Source organism: Podarcis tiliguerta (assembly GCF_965153285.1).
Source record: "Podarcis tiliguerta genome assembly, chromosome: Z".
Classification (NCBI taxonomy): Eukaryota; Metazoa; Chordata; class Lepidosauria; order Squamata; family Lacertidae; genus Podarcis; species Podarcis tiliguerta.
In genome coordinates this window covers 17,292,823-17,312,394 of record NC_139553.1, presented here as the reverse complement: position 1 = coordinate 17,312,394, position 19,572 = coordinate 17,292,823, and the positions used below count along the sequence as shown (strand labels likewise).

The 19,572-nt window shown below is 43.5% G+C and overlaps 1 protein-coding gene across 2 annotated transcripts; it reads right to left on the bottom strand.

The window, feature by feature from the left end:
- Positions 1-2,695: 2,695 nt before the first annotated feature.
- On the bottom strand, positions 2,696-19,332 carry WDR5 (WD repeat domain 5). 2 transcript variants are annotated; one of them, XM_083424179.1, is made up of 15 exons: positions 19,041-19,332; positions 17,128-17,301; positions 13,925-14,082; positions 13,123-13,231; positions 12,233-12,306; positions 11,632-11,721; positions 10,051-10,140; positions 8,849-8,932; positions 8,223-8,278; positions 6,984-7,030; positions 6,808-6,883; positions 5,842-5,875; positions 5,027-5,101; positions 4,718-4,805; positions 2,696-3,790 (listed from the first exon to the last, which is right to left on the bottom strand). In XM_083424179.1, exons 3-15 carry the CDS (start codon positions 14,003-14,005, stop codon positions 3,690-3,692), a joined length of 1,005 nt encoding a protein of 334 aa, XP_083280305.1. In that variant the 5' UTR covers positions 14,006-14,082; positions 17,128-17,301; positions 19,041-19,332; the 3' UTR covers positions 2,696-3,689. The 2 variants fall into 2 exon arrangements, with proteins under 2 accessions (XP_083280305.1, XP_083280306.1); XM_083424180.1 differs by lacking the exon at positions 17,128-17,301 and having other exon boundaries at positions 19,041-19,150.
- Between the last annotated feature and the right edge of the window lie 240 nt (positions 19,333-19,572).

Here is a 19,572-nt window from a genome sequence, read left to right as displayed (position 1 = left end):
GATTGATTGATTGATGTAAATGAGAAAGGCAGGTAATTAAAGCATTATTGAGGGGAGAGAGAGATAATCTAAACTGGCTCCCCGTAAAATTTAAAATATATGTATCCCATACTTCCGTGCTGCATAAAAGGAGAGAATGCTAAGGATGAAAGAGGCGTGTAAGATATTGCCAATTACTTTGTGGCATCTAACCATTTTTTTTACTGATGAGGTTGGCCAGTTTTGCAGAAGGGGGAACAAACAGTGCAACTCCAAGAATGAAAACTCAAACATTAGCAGCAGCGAAGCTCCGTAAAAATAAAATGTCCCATTATTGTTTTTGCATCCATAGAAGTAGTGGGGCAACTTAATATTGATTTTATGTAAGCTTGGGTGGGTAAACAAGCACATAGACTGGGAAAAGATTCAGTCTAACCCACCTCACAGGATTCTTATGAGGAGGGCTATGCCCACCACCTTGAGCTCACTGAAGGAAATGTGGAATATTAATACAATAAATAGAATCATAGCATTGTAGATTTGGAAGGGATCCCCACCTAAAGGGCCATCTAGTCCAACCTGTTGCAATTCAGGAATCACAGCAAAGAAGAACCCCTGATGGGTGGCCATCTAACCTCTGCTCAGAAACCTGGAAGGGAGAGCACCACCTTCTGAGGTAGCCTGTTCCAATATTGAACTGCTCTTACCACCATGAAGGTCTTCCTAATGTTTAGCTGGACTCCTATTCCTTGTCATTTGAATCTATAGTTTCAAGTCCTGCCCTCTGGAGCAGCAAAAAACAAGCTTGACTAATGCTTCACCTATAGCATCTTTTCAGATACTTGAAGTTAAATGTTGATGTTTAAATAGATGTGGCTGTGGTCAGGGGGTGAATCTGAATTGGGCACAAGTACTGGTCAACCTTATGTAAAATGAATCCACGTATGTACTTGTGGCCATCCCTTTCATTCCTCACCAATACCACTAAGTGTGATGTTTTATTATTATTAATATATTATTTATTAAATTTATATAGTGCCTTTCATGAGAGGATCACAGGGCAATTTACAATAGAAAAACAGAAAAAGCATAACATAGGAACAACACCCCTTCTCCCCAGCATATATACAGTTTAAAAGGCCATATATTGCTTAATTAACCAAAGGTCTGAAAGAAGAGGAATGTGCCTAATGTAAGGAAAGCACCAGGTGAACATTCTTAGGGAGCATTCCACAACTAAGGAAACACCACAGGAAAGGCCTGTTCTCATGTCGCCACCCTCCAGACCTCTGATCAAGGAGGCACACGAAGGGCCTCAGATGGTGATTGCAGAGTCTGGGTTGGTTCATATGGGGAGCAGCAGTCCTTGAAGTATTGCTGACTTGTCCTGGGCTTTATAGGTGAAAACCAGCACTTTGAATCGAGCCCAGAAACTAATTGGCAGCCAGTGCAGTCAGGCCAGGATTGGCATTATATGCTCAAATTGTATTGCTCTGGTGAACGACCTGGTCACTGAATTCTTCACCAGTGGAAGTTTCTGAACAGTCTTCAGAGGCAGCCCAAGTAGCAGAGGTTACCAGAGCATAGGCAGCAGAAGTTAGGCTATCTGTCCCGCTTTGACTGGTAGCACAGCTGGGCCACCAGTCAAAGCTGATGGAAGGCACTCTGTGCCACCTGAGCCTCAAATGACAGCAATGGATCCTGGAGTATCCCCAAGCTGCATACTGGCTCCTTCAGAGGGAATGTAATCCCATCAAGAGCAGGCAGCCTCCCAACCATCTGGTCTAGGGAACTGCCTACTAAGATTGCCTCCGTCGTATTGGGATTGAGCTCGTTTGCTGGCTCTCATCCAGTCCATTACCAAGGCAAGCTGCCTCAACTGCAGATGTAAAGGAGCAGAGCTCCAGGTGTATACATATATACAGACACATACATCCTGTACACCAGTCAGACCTAGGGAACTTAACAAACTGTACTAACAGAAGCTGGTCTCTTCCATGGCCATCTCCTCTGAGTGGAAATGGGTGTCAGTACATCATCCTAAGAAGTTCAAGTGTCCCTAAAAAATCCCTAAAATCACAGCTGCCAAGATAACTGGCCACCAACTTGGACAGCTTTAAAAGATTGGGCTGGAGTGGACCAGTTCATGGAGAAGGCTTCAATGGCTACTAGCTATGCTTTACCTTCATGGTCAAAGGCAGCGCTGCTTTTGACTACATTGCTGGGAACCACAGGAGGGGAGGGGGCTCTTGTTTTTGGATCCTGCTTATGGGCTTCCCTTTGGGGCATCTGGCTGACTACTGTGAGAACAGGATGCTGGACTAGATGGGCGGCAACTGACCTGGTCCTGCAGGCTTCTCTTGTGTAGGAAAGCCTATTTTCAGTGTCTCTTCAGCAATAGCTAAGTGAGTTTCCTTCAATGCATTCATTACCCTGAGCTTTTGATATTTTCAGGACCCACCCTACTCCTATGGCTGAAGTTAACACTGATTTTTAAATTGTAACCTGCCTTAGGAAGAGATGGGGAAGAGCATGTAATAAATCTGAATGTATAATAATTTCGTCTTCAGTTCCTTCCACTGCACGCTGGTTTTTGTCTTTGGAAGCAGGTCATGAGGCAATCAGCTGTGACCCCAAGGAATTGTGGTCCATACAAGGAATTGGCAGGGGCCACATCCAGAGACACTGTACACCAGTCCACTTGAATGACGACCAATTCACAAAAAATCCCACCTTTTTATTGTGCATATGGTAACCAGGTTTGATGTGTAAAATATTGATAAGCGCAGAGGAGGGAAGAAAGGGTAGAAAAGGAATATACCAATGTGGAAGGGGGGGGGGGGTAGAATAAAGCCATACCATTAGCAAATACAAGCTCATACAATGAGGTTTCCAAGATTAAAAAAGTGTTTTTCTTTTGTTTTTTACACTGAAATAACTGTACAGAGTTTGTGAAATTTGCCAGAATATTTTTTTTTAAGTAAAAACAAACAAAAAGCCACAAGCAAGGACTTTTGAGGACAGAGGTTGAACAGATAATTTGGGGTGGGAGTGGGGTGAAAAGCATGAATAGACTTTTACTGTCAAGTAGCATCTATCAGAGAGCATGATGAACAGGGTGCATTACACAGAAGGACAAAGAAAGGGTGATTTAATCACAGGTTCTGGAAACCTGGGTGGGTGGGACATGAGAAGAGGCGCAAGGCAAAAGAACACTTGTTTGGTCACGTTAAAAAAATTGCCTTTAGTAATGAGCCACCATGGCTCTTCTATTTAAAGTTTTAGGTACTAGGGCCTACCTGCCTGGATCTTTTTTTCTTTTTCTTTAAGAATGTTAACATATCCAGATTCTTTCTAAGTTTATGACTTGGCGGTGGTTGCTGTTAGGAGACACTGTTCCCTCCAAGGAATGAGGATGCCATCTAATTCTCCAAGGAGAGAATAGTTAATGGCTTCCCAATAGGAAAAGCCGCCAATTCATCAAAGAAAACAGAACCTTTTTATTATTTCCCCCCCACAAAAAACCTATATTTGCCCAGTTTGGAGACAAGCCAAAGAGAGAAGTTCTTTGGGGCAAAGACTAGGAGAAATCATCTTCTCAAAGGTTGCTTTGTTTCCTGGCAAATGGGTCTTCAAAAAACACAAACACAAAATACCCCCATGTTTTCCAGACACCCCCCAGCAGTCTCTGAAGTGATGCTGAAAGCATTTTAACAGTCACTCTTCCAAAGTTTAATTGTTTTGTCGTTTTCTAGAGCTGCTGAGGCAATGATGTTCTCCGTTGGATGGCAAGCTGTAGAGATCACAACATCTGTTGGGAGAGACAGAAAGCAACAAAAGGCATGGTCATCCAGTGATTTAGTAAAAAAACAAAACAAAACATCAATCTGCTTGGGTTAGTGGACGATTGTTGAAGGTAACCTGCAAAATAAACCCACAAAAGTTTGCTGCTAGCTCAGTACTGTCTGCACTTACTGGCAGTGGCTTTCCAAGGTTTCATGTAGGAATCTCTCCCATCCCTGCACCAGGAGACTGGGGATTGAACCTGGAACTGCATACAAAGCAGATGTTCTAACCACTAAGCTATAATGGACCTGCCCTAATTGCTTGCCAACCCTATCTTCTAATAGTTAAGGAATTTCATTCAGCAGGATGAATTTACACTGCTCTGTTCCACCTAGAAAAGTTTTTGTGCATTTTATAGTTGTAATAATTTTTAAAATTGTATACAGTCGTACCTCTACTTACGTATCGCTCTCGATGTATACAGAATCTTTGGGTTACAGCCACGGCAAACCCGGAAGTGTATACTTCTGGGTTTCGCCATGCACAGAAGCACTCTGCGCGTAATTTTCAGGGTGTGAACGGACCCCCAGAACAAATTAAGTTCGTATCCGGAGGGTCCACTGTATTCTACTACGAACTGATTATGAAGGATAAGAAATCTTCTTGATTAATCAAATACAATTACTCCTTTAAAGTCAAGGACACACCCATGACAGAATTTCTGTACCAAAGCATTCAGAAGCAAGTTCACTAGTCCTCAGTGAACCATCTTCAACACACTTCTAGAGCAACCCCTCTAAAGACATGAGACACTGGAGAGGGATGCTTGCTGGGGGGTGGGGGAATCCTATTTAGTCAGGTCTTCCTTTCCTAGCTAAGTAAGCAGTCCAAAATAGTTGTGAGTTCACACCACTTGGGGGTAAACCACTTAAAATATTCTGGGACCTCCCACCTGTATGCCCTTGCAGCTTCTGTACAATCTCTTTCGTTTGGAGGTTCCAAATGTAAACCAGGTTGTCCTCTGAACCAGAAACGATCCACTAAATGAGGGAGAAAACAAATGTATTAAAATGGGAAGAAGGAGCAACCTCATCCCAGGCCAACTAAAATGATGCATGCAGGATTTTTTATTAATGAGCTCTAGAGAACAGTTTAGAAGGACTGAGCATCCCTGTTTACTTTCAAAGCAAAACCATGAGTTGATTTTGAGGATTTAGGCCCAAAACCCTTTTCAAAGCAGCCCAGAAAAAGAAATTCTCACCTTTCCACCAGTAACAGAGAAGTTGGCAAAGATGCAGTACTTCTCATTCTTGTGGCCTGTGTAGGTCTTTAGGCACTGGAATATAAAAAGACCACAGAATACACCACAGAAGTCAGAGGCAGAAAAAGAAGCTCTCAAGCACATTTCCTTGACTGAGCTTTACAACAGAACATAATAAGAGCTTAGATGCTGGATCCAGCAACCTGTGCTCACCAGTGTTAGAAACTCAGATGTGTAAGCTATTCGCCAAATGGCCCCTTAAACGTAGGTTGCGGGTGCCATTATAATCATCTTTGGCCTTTTTTGTTTTTGTTTGTCAAGATAGAAAAGCAAAAAATGAATTGTGTATATTGTCAACGTTGATATATTTAACAATTCAGTTGGACATTTTACCAATTACAGTCATCTTTCCCTGCCCCCCCCCCAGCATGTGAATCAATGCACAATTCACTCCAGTGACACATTTTTAAGATCACATTTTTACTTGTTTTACTTTCTTCAGTAATCTTTTACTGTGGATTGTTATTTTAATGTGCTGTAAATCACTTTGAGATTTTTTTCTTGAAAATATAAAGCGGTATAGAACTGAAAAATTACAATAATAACCTATGGCTGGAGTCTTAAAACGTTTACTACGGAGTAGCCCTACTGAACCCAGCGAGTTATTTCTGAGTTAACACACACAGAAAGTTATTTCTGAGTTAACACACACAGACTGTAAGTAAAAGGTGGGGGGAACCAACCAGCCAACCGAAACATTTATTAAAAAGACTTCCCCTAGTAAGTTCTCTGTTAAGGAAAATATCAAGACTCACCTTTCCTTTGCTGTAGTCCCAAAGCTTAAGAGTGCTGGAGAAAAAGACAGGGAAATGAAGCACAATACTTTAAAATAGTATCTAGGCTTCTAGGGTGTTCAGATGTTTCATACATCCTCATGCCTATCTAAAGCAACTGCAGTGGTACCTCGGGTTAAGAGCTTAATTCGTTCTGGAGATCCGTTCTAAGCTGAAACTGTTCTTAATCTGAGGTACCACTTTAGCTAATGGGGCCTCCCGCCGCTGCTGCGCGATTTCTGTTCTTATCCTGAAGCAAAGTTCTTAACCCAAGGTACTATTTCTGGGTTAGCAGAGTCTGTAACCTGAAGCTTCAGTAATCCGAGGTACCACTGTATCTACTAGTTTTAAGCATCTTCATCAAATGTCTATCATATTTTATCTCTTTACCCACAGAAGAGACTTTCTTCTCATCTAAACTTTAGAGTGACTTCTCTCTCCCATTGCCATTCATTGTATTGCCGTGGCCAATTTTCTGTGAGCTCATTGCACCTCCCGCACTCAGATATCTGTTCAACTCCCTCCTCACTAGAGTTTAATATGTTTCTGAACTCTCACAGTTCACCCTTTCAGCAACTTGCCCTTACAATCACTCTGTTCCCACCGCTACTTCTCATCTTCTAGAATGGATCCCTGGAACTGAAAAGAGTGGTCTTTTATCTTAGGTTTCAAATTGGCCAGAAAAATGAGAGCGCAATATATATGCAGAAACATATTCAAAGCTTTCAACAAGAATGAAGTCTGGATGGTTATGACTGCATACTTCTTTCTCCAAGCTGTTGTGCTAGTTTAGCTAATGTTTAAATACGTATGGCTGTGATCTAGTAAATCAGGAGGTGTAATGCCCCTGTATTTGGAAGTTTTGTTTCTTTGATAAAGCTGAGCAACCCTGCCACAATAATTAGTTATTTGCTCTGAAAAAGCAGCACAACACCCCTTGACTCTTACTTGTCCAACGTTGCCGCTAGAATATATTTGCCATTGGGAGAGAACTTCACAAAAGACACAGGGGGGTTGTCATCATCTGCAGCGAAGGGAAAGAGAAACCATCATTTTCATATGAAAGGCTATTATTGTGGGATAAGTTAGCAGGGGCCTTTGGAGCACGCACACAAAAAACTTACCAATCAGTGTTTTCAAACACTGTCCTGATGCTGTATCCCAGATTCGGCTGCAAGGTGAAGATGAAAGTCACCATTAGTAAGGCAACAAAAAACTATGATTGGGGGAGAGAGCCGAGGGGGACAACACACACGTTTGGCAAAAGCAGAGGATCAGACAGTTGGTGTATCATCTGCTCTTAACTGCTGAAGTATTTGTGGGTGACCTGCTCCCTGCTTTGCTGAGCTATTCCCACCTGGCCTGAGAGAGCTCCAAACAAGTCCTGCAAGCGCTGTTGCTGCTGAAGGGGCCAGAGATCATCTTAAATGTGAGTCCTGCAGGACCTACTGTTCAGAATGCCTAGAGCAGGCATCCCCAACCTACGGTCCTCCAGATGTTTTGGCCTACAACTCCCATGATCCCTAGCTAACAGGACTAGTGGTCAGGGATGGTGGGAATTGTAGTCCAAAACATCTGGAGGGCCGACGGTTGGGGATGCCTGGCTTAGAGACTCGTGGGGTGGGACATGAAGGCGTCTCTGTTGAGGGTGTCAAGGTTTAATCAAGGTGTGTGTGTGTGTGTGAGAGAGAGAGAGAGAGAGAGAGAGAATATAAGCTTTGCTGTTAATGGAATAAGGCTTTTCTATTTTTATTGTTAGACCTTTTATGAATTATTTGGGTTTTCTGTAAAAAAAAAAAATCCTTCTATACTTATTGAAAAGTTTTCATGTATTGTTTATGTCTAAATATGGTTGATTTTTTTTGTAATTACGTAAGCTGACCTGAGCATGGTATAACTATGTAAAGATGACAGATAAATAAACGATGATTATAGATGCTGCAGGGACCTTTTGCATGAAAGCTGTGTGCTCCCCTATGCACTGTGTGACAGCTCCTTTTTCTTTCTTTTTTATAGGTCAGAACCTGCATAATCATCAGATTAAATAATTAAAGCAAGTGACACAGATCTCCCACATACACAGCACATGTGCACACACACATGTGCGCACACACCTCTTAGCCTATTCTTCCAATGTTGAGGCTTAAAATTATCAATATTTAAGATACAGCCAGTCTGAGCCAGTTTAGCGGCAGGAGAACAAAAGAGCTGCCTCTTGGGGGGGTTGGAGGGAGGGACTGGAAATCAAGTCAAAATTGTGGACAGAGGGACCCATTCTCTACCCATCATTCCTGGGGTGGCTGAATGCCCCCACCTCACAAACTCAGGATCTAAACCCAGCCTTCTCTCCTTCTCCCACTTACCAGAGGCCATCATAGCTGCTGGACACTATCAGGGAGCCATCACGGTTAAAATGCACCTGGAGGCAAGAATTTATTATTAATTGAATTTATACTGCCACACATAAATAAACATTATTTTGGTGGCTTAGCAAGAGGCAATATTGCATCTGTGGTACAAGGCACCTTTTTCAGGAAGAAAATTCTCTAAGGTCGGTGCCAGAATGCCCCATACCAAGACCCAATTTAAATACACTGCTGCTCTTTAAGAGACTCTGCCAGTTTGCTGAATGTTTACTGCAGAATTTAAGGTGCAAGACATCCACCTGGAGCCAAAGACTGCTGTGGCATGGAGTGTTGTATTCCTATGGTTGGAGTAAGCGTCAGATGTAGGATTTCACATCTAGCAGGGCAAGCTTTCCTCCCCAGCTGACACTGCTGAACCATTAGCCAAACAAGGCGGCGGCAGCAGCAGCAGCAGCAATATTTTACTCCACTTGCTCAGCCTGGAAGACCAGGAGTTCACTCAAGAAGCTTGAAATGTTACTGACAGATGGCAGGTGGCAGGCAACTTTGTCATGGGATGGGGCGGGGGTGGGGGAGCATAAGGGACAGCCCAGCTCATCTCAACTCATCCCAAGAGGACCTACCGCTGAAACCGGGTCAGAATGGGCTGGCAGGGTTTTTAGGCACTTCCCGGTTTTGACGTCCCATATCCTCACACTCTCATCAAACTGGAGACAAAACAAAGGAATAAACTCAGAAGATTTCAGTGTTGTCTCTTAAAATTTCAACTACTTGTAAAGGAACTCCATTGACAAAATCAGGGACAAGATTTCTCTGTGGTTAATATCTTCACAAGAAACCTAGAATCAGGTTCCATCATCCTTCCTCTCTCCAAAGCAAGAAGTCACTGTTCAAGCACCTCTGTGTGAAATCAGGGCAAGGTTTATTGCACAGTTGAGATTTTACAAACAACACTACCTCTATTGCAAAAACAGTTTTATTACCAATATTTGTTCCTTTTCCTTGCTGTCCTGTTACATAGCCATTGCACAGAACATCCGAGTGTGAACTACAGCAGAGACAGATAGTGAAGGTTCACCCTGGGACTTAAATTAACAACCAGGGGGGCCTTTCCAACTGTCCTGGAGCATCACAAGCTACCTGTCTTATATAGCAGCTGCTCTATAGAGTGCACTGCAGGGACACCCAACTCACAAAAAGCAGAGATAGACAGGGCTTACTCCTGCCTTTCAGCAGGAGGCCCAGATCCAAATGGCTTGTCATCTTTATGCATTTTGGAAATTAGTGGAAATTACAGTATATGCTTTAACAGATAGCTCTCACGTGAAGAGATGTAATTTCTGTAATAGAGTGTGAGAGGAAATTGTTGGGATCACCCGCTTCCTCAGACTGTTTTAAGAATGAGCCAATAATGCTTGTGCAGGAAAAACTCAGCTTTCAGCTAGCCTGGTAAGGAGCAGGCACCCTGTTCTCCTTGCACCTGTTCTGCACCTGTGTAAACCTAAGGTAAGGAAATGCCTCTGCATAAGCCTGTGGACTCTACCTTTGTGACTCAAATATCACAATGGTGTGTTCACTGATGAAATCAACAACAGAGCAGATGCTTGGCCAATATCTCTCTTCTCCACCCCACATTAGTTGAATATCTGCCATGGCAAGAGGAAACTGTGTCCTACCAGCACCATGATGCCCTGAAACAAAACAGTTAATGCCTGCTGCAACACAGCTAAAGATTTGAGTCAGAGCTCGGCCCACCATTTTCTGTCTTATGAAAGAGATAGCAAGAGCGACCCACTGCCTCTTTTCAGCAAAAGCAAATGCTCACCGATCCTGAGACAATGAGGTTGGACTGTGGGTTGAAATTGCAGCAGAAGACATAGTTGCTGTGCCCCTTCAGGGTTTTCAAGCATTTCCCCTAAAAAGATATGAAAAACAGTAAATGGGCCAGAGCTCCATATTCTTAGGACTGGCTGCATGTTGAGGAATATAGCACCATATGGTGCAGACACTAGAGATAACACACACCGGACTGGGACTCAAGTTTAAAATGCTCAGCTATTGGGTGGGAGAGAACCAGTGTCAGCTCACCTGGAGACAAAGCTACATCTGCAGGATGTCCTGGTTCCCTGCTCCCCATCCCCCAATGGTGACCATTAGTGGAATGAACCACTAACAGTTATTATATTATTAACAGGATTATTATTATATTATATTATATTATATTATATTATATTATATTATATTATATTATATTATATTATATTATATTATATTATATTATATATAATATATTATTATATTATATTATTATTATTATATTATTATTATATTATTAACAGGATTAACAGGCCAACAATGAGCCAGCAATGCAGGAAGGGAATTCCTATATCTCCCCTTCAAAAAGTTAACCAAAAAGGGAACTGCATTTAAAAGCTATTCAGCCTGCAAAACAACCATTAAGATAAACTCGCTAATCTTGGCCTTAAAAAATGCTTTGTTATCCATGCACATTTCAATGAAAATATGTACACTACAGCTCTCAAAGTTAAGCCAACACAAACTTCTTTTTGTTGTCAGGAACATAAATACCCATGAGAAGGAAAATGTGTGTTAAATTTTCCATAGCAGTTTAAGATATTTAAAGGCTATATATCTGATGGCTGGGTCCACATTAAGGGGTGAAGGTATTTGTTTACAGTTTGGACTGTTAATAATAATAATCCACACACAAAAAGGATTATATTACTGCCTAAAATGGGTCTCTGACATTGTCTGAATTATCAGGACCGGTCCCTTAAAGATTTATTTTAACCACACAGGTACAGTGGTGTCTCGCAAGACGAAATTAATTCGTTCTGCGAGTTTTTTCATTCTACGAGTTTTTTCGTCTTGCGAAGCACCGCTGCGTATTGACGGTTTCCCATAGGAATGCATTAGCGGCTTTAAAAAAAAGGCGCAAGACGTTCCGTCTTGTGAAGCAAGCCAATATGGAAATCCGTCTTGTGAAGCAACTCAGAAAACGGAAAACCCTTTCGTCTTGCGAGTTTTTCGTCTTCCGAGGCATTCGTCTTGCGGGGCACCACGGTAGTTTTTATGTATTCCTTATGCACAGACTTATGCACGGCAACATTTTGTAAAATGAACAGGATATAAATTGAGGTAAATTTATTTTGAACTTTTAATCTAGCCTTTTAACTACCAAGAGCAGACTCAGGGCAATGGACAGGAAAACCTAGTAGTCCTGATAAAGCTGAGTTTGTGATTCAGTGCCATGAAAAGTCAGAAGTGAGTTTAGCTGGATCAGGAGCACCATTATAGATAGACAGTCATATTAGAATCCAGAATCTCTCCAAGATGGCTGGGTGGTAAGCAAAACAAGTAGGGGATGCAACTACAAGCTTCTTACCGAGCTCACGTCCCAGATTTTGAGAGTTTTGTCATCTGAAGCAGATACAAGAAGGTTTGAATCAGATGACCAAGCGACATCAGAGATTCCCTGCAACAGATGATGTTTAGTTTTTTACAAAAAGTCATTCACCTGTTTTTAACTGATAAACTGTGTACAATTTACAAAGAATGAGGTGGTTACAAATGCAGACTGTAAATAGGATAATATTTCTAAATGCTCCCTCTAGCAAAAACAAAAAAACCCTCCCTCCAAGCAGCAGAGCATAACAGAAACCAAAAAAAGGGTTAGCCAAATAACTCCTTCGCTCTCATGTACTATTTTGCAATGAACTTTTCTCATGTTCTAGCAGGCAAAAAGACCAAACAACCCAAGCAACAGAAATGGTTGACGATCTACTCCTGAAGTGAGCAACTGTTGTAACCTATTCCCCATGCCCCCATAGACTAAATCCCTACAGGCAAGAAGATGGTTAAAAATCACCAGCCATCAGTTCCTTATTTGCATAGGCAGAAGCCGCTGTTACATCTTGGGGCACTTGTCCAGTTAACTCTGCAACAAACACTTCAACCAGTCCCCTTATTAATTGGGAGGTACTCACCAGCTTGTGACCAGATATGGTTTTCTCAAATTTGCCATCATAGGCACCCCAGATTTTTATAAGCTTATCAGCCGCTAAAAAAAAGAAGAGAATCCACCAACAGAAATTATTTTAGGCACCTTGACCCTGCAACGTGGGGGTGGGGGGGGCATACAGGTATTTTTGAACTCTGATTATACTCTTTTTTGCCCTCTTTTTAAAGAAGATGGGGGTTATAAAGATGCATTTGTTTAAGTGAATACATAAATACAGCCCACCAACATATGATATAAGCAGAAGAATTTTCATGCCTCTCACATCTGAGTATGAAACTGTGCAAATGTACTTGACTTGCACAAGGCATATAATTCAGTTTCAAATGCAGACTGTAAATAGGGTATTTCTAAATGCTCCCTCGAAAAAAAGAAAAAAACCCCTTCCTCTCTTAGTTTTCATAGTGTGCAGGAAGTCCCAAGTGCGAAATTAGCAATGGCAAGAACCATCTAAAAAGGGACATTCACTTTGGAAGAGCAACTGCTCTGTATGCAGAAGGTCCCAGGTTCAATACTCGGCAAACTGAGGTAGAGTTGGAAAATAACTCCCCACTTGAAATCCTGGAGATCTGCTGCCAGGCAGTATTGATGGTATCCTGACCTGAATGGACCAATGGTCTGACCATGTATAAGGCAGCTTCCCACCCTCTCGGACAGGAGAGAATGCCTAATCTTTGCCCCAAGAACGAATAATCTAAAAAAGCAAAGAGGGTTTGGCTCTTGCTTCAAAATACTTGTTTGATGCATATGCTAACACAATGAACACTAGATTTCTTGAACTGGGAAACAGCCCTAGAAATAAATGTGAATAGGAGTCAGGAAAGGATCCCTCTTGACCATGTCAGAATGGATACTTACAAGAACTGGCCAGCCACTCCCCATTGGGACTGAATTTCACTGATGAGACAGCTTTTGTGTGTCCTGCCAGCGTGAACTTCAGGGCATAGTTTGGTTTTACAGGGGCAGGCTGAGAAAAGAAAACCACAAGAGATGCTCAAGAACAGCCCAACAAAACTTGCATGACTCTCTGAGCCTGACTTAGCATGCTGTGGTCTGTCAGGTGGCCTGCCACGCCACCTGTTATTGCTGTCCCAGGCAGGCAGGATCCAAACCCAACATGTATTCAGGAAACAGTCAGAAATACTCAAAGATAAGGGAGCACAAGATGGATGGGGGCCAGACCTAATCAAAATGATCAAGTTTAGTGTGACCTTCTGTGTTGTGTTAGATCAGGCTACCTCAAACTCGGCCCTCCAGATGTTTTGAGACTACAATTACCATCATCCCTGACCACTGGTCCTGCTAGTTAGGGATCATGGGAGTTGTAGGCCAAAAACATCTGGAGGGCCAAATTTGAGGAAGCCTGTGTTAGATGCTTGGAAAGAGCTGGATCAGAACTTTCCCTTACAATCCCTTTCGATACTTTCCAAAGGGAGGCAACCTATAAGCAGGCAACAGTAAACAGTATCGCAGTTAGATCCTTATGAATGAATCTAGATTTGCCTCTAGTGACAGAAGAGTCGGAGCTGGGTTTGGGCTCTTAACTGAACAGTATCCAACAAACATGCCCCATAAAATCAGGTCCACACACAAGAGTTTACCATCCTCAGACTATTTGAACTTGCAGTCAGAATTACAGCCCAGAAGCCCTGACACACACCTTGCTCTGATTGGTTGAAGAGGAGGGTGTTGATTGTGTTTTGGTTGATTCTGAATCTGGCTTCTTCTCTTCTGTTGCCATGGCTATGAAAACTAGCAAGCCAGGATCTGGGCACTTCACGGGATGGAAGTGCAAGCCAATTCAAAGGAGGGTATCTCCTACAAGAAAACAGGGAGAAAATAATGGTTTTCCAAACTTAAGGCAGCCAAGGCACACATCACAGACACAAACCCCAAATTAAAACTAGAAGCCCATTGCACCAATACACCTTCAACCCACATGAGTCCTGCTGGATCAGACCACAGTCTACCTCATCCTGCAACAGCCTTCCCATTTGCTCACCAGCACCTGATATTCCAAGGTGGAGCATCTCTGAACATAGAGGTTCAATCATGCCCAATGACAAATTTTAAAGCTTCTTAAAGCCATTATCACACTTTGTAGTGACCATGTCTTGGACTGTGATGGCAGTCTCCTAAAGCTGATGTTATAAATTCTTTAGTGTTTGTGTAAGCGCTGACTGGAGAGGCAGGAGAAAAATTAGGGGTTGGTTTTTAAGCTAGTTACCAGCCCTACCCCAGGGCTTTGTCCTTCAACACTTGCTCTCCTGTTCTGCACTTGCTTTCCCCAAAAATAACTTCCAGAGGGGTAGCTGCAGTAGACTGTGGCAGCAAAGACGAAAAAGAAACCGTTGTCTCTATTCAGACCCAAACACAGCATATGCAGCAATCTACTACCAGGACCCTTCTGCATGCTACAGCTAGTCCCTGCACAAGGGAGTCACTGGCACAAATCTGACATCAGAAAAAGGCAGTATTAAAAGACAGTAGTACATTTCAATCTGAAAAGACACTATTGCCACTGATCTTAAGGTGACCAAACCTAAGCAAAGCAATTTCAAAGGCAGGGTCCAGAGAGAAACAACTGAGGTCAAATCTATTCTATACATTTAAAACCCATAGCTTCCCCCAAAGAATCCTGGGAACTGTAGTATGTCAAGGGTGCTGGGAATTGCAGCTCTGTGAAGGGGTAAATGACAGTTCCCATGATTTCTCTGGGGAAAGCTACATGTGTTAAAAGTGCGGACGTGATCTATGATTCATCAAGCAGTTCACGTCTATTCATTTGGATCTGAACAGAGGCAATGGTTTCCTTTCCCACTACAACTGTTAATTAATTCAGCACTGCCCAGTTGCTATGGCAGAGAGTCACTCATTTTGCATATATTATAACTCTTAACTGAATTAAGACACTTCATTGTTTTTTCCCATTAAACATATTTTCCATCTGAAATTTTTAAAGCAGAAAGCTGGTAAAGCTTGCCTCCCATTTACTTTGTGCAAATCTGCAAAAAGTAATACAAACTGTCATGTATAAGCTGTTGTTAAACTGGGAAGTCAGACTCTCAAACATGCAAGGTCTGGGTGATTTAGGAAATCAAGTCTTCTGGGTTTGCAATACCAACAAATGCTAATAGTAAGATTCAGAAATGAAATGAAATTAAGAGTTTGGGAGTTTAAAGGTCAGCCCGCAAACCACCTAGGGAGAAAAGAGGGTTTGCTGCTCGTGCAGCAAAACCCCGTCTTCTATGTCTGAGTCTCCAAAGAAGTCTGATAAAATGCTGCACTCATATTCTAGGAAATTTGAGCTGTTACTGCAGAGGGAACCGTCTCACTGCAGCATTGCTACAGGTGTGCTTTCACCAGATATATAGCAGGACTCTTGCCTCCAGGTGTAGTACAGGCAATGTATTATATTACACACACACAGCCCGTCATGTCACATTAAGCCACAGTTTTAAAACAACTTATGGTTTATCCAGAATGAGAAGGGTGCCAGCACTCACTTCTCAAAAGAAATTCAACCTTGTTCCTATGTATTAAAGACAAAACAAGCTAGAGTTGGCCTTGCTGTGCTGCCCAGATCTGGACTCTTGCTTTTGCTTCCTCCAAACAAACCACAAGTGGTAAGCCAAGAACAAACCTTGGTTAATGTCGTGGCTTGCTTGAAGGAAACACGCCACAAGTTGAGGTTCAGAAGACACAGGAAAACAGAAAGCTGTCCTAAACAAAGTCAAATGAACCCTTGTGTTCATCTAGCACACTACTGTCTGCACTAACTGGCAGCAGCTCTCTAAGGTTCAAACAGGGAGTCTCTCCCGCAGAAGGTGGGCAGGAAGAGGAGCCACTAGGAAAGGAGGGATGATAGACTAGGTGGACCTGGCAACAGGGATCTCCTTAAGTTCTTACTGCTACCGTGGGTGCAGGTAATGATGGATGGTATGGAGGAGGAAGAGCGTTAGCACTACTGCTGGCACTGCTTTAATACCAACATTAAATAATTCAATGGATAGGTGGTAGTAACATTACTAGGAGCATTATCACTACCACAAACAATAATCACAACAATTAGTAGCAGAATTATTACTAAGAGCATTACTGCTACGCTAATACAGGCACACACACCCCCACCTTACACATGACCAACCTGACCGCGTATAAGCACAGAGCCAGGAAATAAACAAATAGATGGCGGGACAGAACTGGAGAGTTTTTGTGGCTCGCAACAAGACCCTCTCAGGAGCTCAAAAAGGACTTCAGTGAGGGCAGAAGAAGCCCCAACAGACCTTCAGTTTCTGAGCAGCACAATTCAATCGTCTCGTTGGCTGGATTTAAATAAACATTTACAACTTTATTTACAGAGAATAAGAAGTTTAACAATGTGACAACATATTACAGTATACAAACAGCAGAATGTATCATTTGATGTAACAAACCAGAAATGGTAGTTGAGGAAAGTCAACACGGAGGGGGGAAATTGGAAAATGTATGTTTAGTAATGTTATTGGATATTTGTTAAGAGAAAAGAAACTTAATAAAAGTCATTTTTTTTAAAAAAAAAATTATGTTCACTGTACTGAGGTCCAGTGATTCTCAACCTTTTTGAGTCCATGGCTTTCTTGCAGATTCCCTGTAGGAACCACGTACACTGGGGTTCCATTACAAGACACACATAAGTGGGGATTCCTTGTTCCGCCCGCTGCCTCTCCCCAGCACATTCAGTCTCACCCCCTTTTTGCACCATTGCTGCTATTACCCAAGTACAGGCTCTAGAGTAAACTAAATGCCTTACAGATGCCTCCATCTCTGCCTCATTTTTATGAGCTGAAAAAACTGAGACAAAGGAATAATGATCAAACCTACCAAGAGGGCTGGGGCAACCTCAGAGCTTCAAATTCACCACTCAGCTATGAAGCTCCCTGGCTGCGAACTTGGGGACCAGTCACTGCCTCTTAGCCAGACCTACGTGATAAGGTTGATGTGCAGACAGAATAGGGAGGTGGGCAGAAAGAACCACGTACACCACTTTGGAGCTCCCTGTAGAAAAGATGGGATATCATTGTGATAACACACACAATAGCCCTAAACACAACTGAGCAGGAAGTTTTCCTGCACATTCCCCTTTCAAATCAACAGGAACCCAAGCAATGCTACTGCTCTGCAAAGTGAAATAAAATGACGTATACCAGTACTAGTAGTTCCTTAGCAGTCTCATTATGAAAATTGGATTTTATTCAACAGTAGTTCTATCCAAAAGTAGTATCACCGGGATTAATGGACATAGAATCATAGAGCTGTAGTTGGAAGGGACACCAAGGATCATCTAGTCCAATTCCCTGCAATGGAGAAATCACAGCTCACAAATCCCAGGCAGATAAGTCATCAGCAGTGTGATCCTATGTATATGTAGTCCAAAGTAAGCTTCATGTACCATCAAAAGAACAATGGCAAGAAAAGTTGATGAATTATGCAGAGTTAGCAAAGTTAATGGACAAACTGCATGAAAAGGACAACAGTGATTTTTTAAAAGAATGGGAACCTTTTACAGTATATTTGCAGAAACAACAAAAAAATATGGACTTGTTGGCAGGATTTAAATAAACATTTACAGAGAACAAGGAACCTGAGGGAAGTCAATAGGGAGGGAAATTGGAAAATGAATGTTTAGTTAGGATACTGGATATTTGCTATGAGAAATAAATTTTAAAAAATTATTTAAAAAAACAAAGTAAACTTCATGTTGTGGAACAGACTACCTGGGAAGGTGGTGGACTCTCCTTTGTTGGAGGTTTTTAAACAGATGTTGTATGGCCTTCCAACTCCGAATCCAATTTTATGATTCTATTATTTCCTCTCAGCCTAACCTACCTTACAGTACTGTTGTGAGAATAAAAGGAGGGGAGGACAACATAGACCTCAGCATGAAAGGACCCAGTAGGACTCCATGATTCTGTTTCCACATGGTCCAATATTCAATTGGGTGAGGGGTTCGAATTTCCCTCTCTCTTTTTGAATCCCTCAAGGAGTCATTATCAGTCCTCAGTTCTCCTCCCTCCACAACCTGTCCCTGCGCGACTTCATCAAACCCAACCCAGGGAACCCCCCTCCACGCTGCTGAATCCCCTTCCTCCGCAAGGAAAGGGCAGGGGAGCCACTGCGCACTCTGCATATGATTAACTTAGGCCCATTCACGGCAATGGGTCTGCTCTGAGCAAATCCTCGTGGGATGCAACCCACTATTACTATTGGGGGCTATACTTAACAGCCCCCTCTTCAAGCATGCAGGGATCCATGATCTCATCGCCATACCTGTGCCACCACCGGGAGCCTTATTAATTCGGGAGGCGCCAAGCAGCAGCCTCACCGGGAGCATCGCCACGAGTGTGGTGGCACTCACTACCCAGCATTCTCGCGAGGGACATCCTCGCCATCGGTGGCACTACTTAGAAGAGTAGCCCGAGCATCGTGGCCACAGGGAAGCCTAACCGTGGTGGCCCATAAGGAGCAGCGGCAGGAAGGACGGCGGGAGAAGCGTGCAGGGGCGCCAGCGTGCATCTCCCCACCCCGAAGAAATCGCTACTGGGCTCAAGCAGGAGAAGCTCTCTCCCCCCCGCGCGTGCGCTTTTCCCGCGAGGAATGGGCGGATGGTGCGGGCCCAGACCCTCCCCCCACCTTCCCCGACCCTCTTCCCTCCTCAGCGATCCGGTTCCTCTCTCCGCGAACGAGGCGGAGGTGCTGCCGCCGCCGCCGCTTTTCTCCTCACAAGTCGAACTCACCTTAAGGGGCGGCTAGAGGCGCCGCTTTCTCCGCCGCCGCCTTCACCTCAGCGCTCGGCGGGAGAAGCAGCAGCAGCAGCAGCAGCAGAAGCCGCGACAGCAGCTCTCTCTTGAGGAGGAGGGCCTAGCGCAGGCGCACTAAACGCACACGGCTGGGAAAAAGCGACCCACCACTCACGGAACCCGCGCTGGCTGCAGCTCGAGGGAAAGAGACGGTAGCAGCGGCGGCGGCGGCGGTGGCCCAAGCGCATGCGCTCTTCGCACCTACCACGGGCCGGCTTCGCCGCGATGACGTTATCAGACTACATTTCCCATCGACCCGCCCCCTACGCGCAGCGACCAAGGCGTAAAGGGAGTTGCAGTCCAGGGAGGGAGGCCCCACCCTTAAAGGTATAGTGTCCGCAAAGGGACAATGCTCTTCTTTTTTCCCCAAAACGGACGAAGCCCACCTTAAAAAGGGGCGGGAATTAGAAGGGCGAGGAGAGCAGGCTGACCTGAGCGCGCCTGCTACGGAGAGCCGAGAGGAACCAAA

What these genes read in the sequence shown, in the direction of transcription:
- WDR5 (XM_083424179.1), bottom strand. Translation starts at nt 14,005, where the DNA reads ATGGCAACAGAAGAGAAGAAGCCAGATTCAGAATCAACCAAAACACAA. An exon ending in CTAGCGGCAACGTTGGACAA is followed by an intron (nt 5,876 to 6,807) that starts GTAAGAGTCAAG and finishes CTTTTTCTCCAG; the next exon opens with CACTCTTAAGCTTTGGGACT. An exon ending in GAAGCTGCAAGGGCATACAG is followed by an intron (nt 3,791 to 4,717) that starts GTGGGAGGTCCC and finishes CTCTCCCAACAG; the next exon opens with ATGTTGTGATCTCTACAGCT.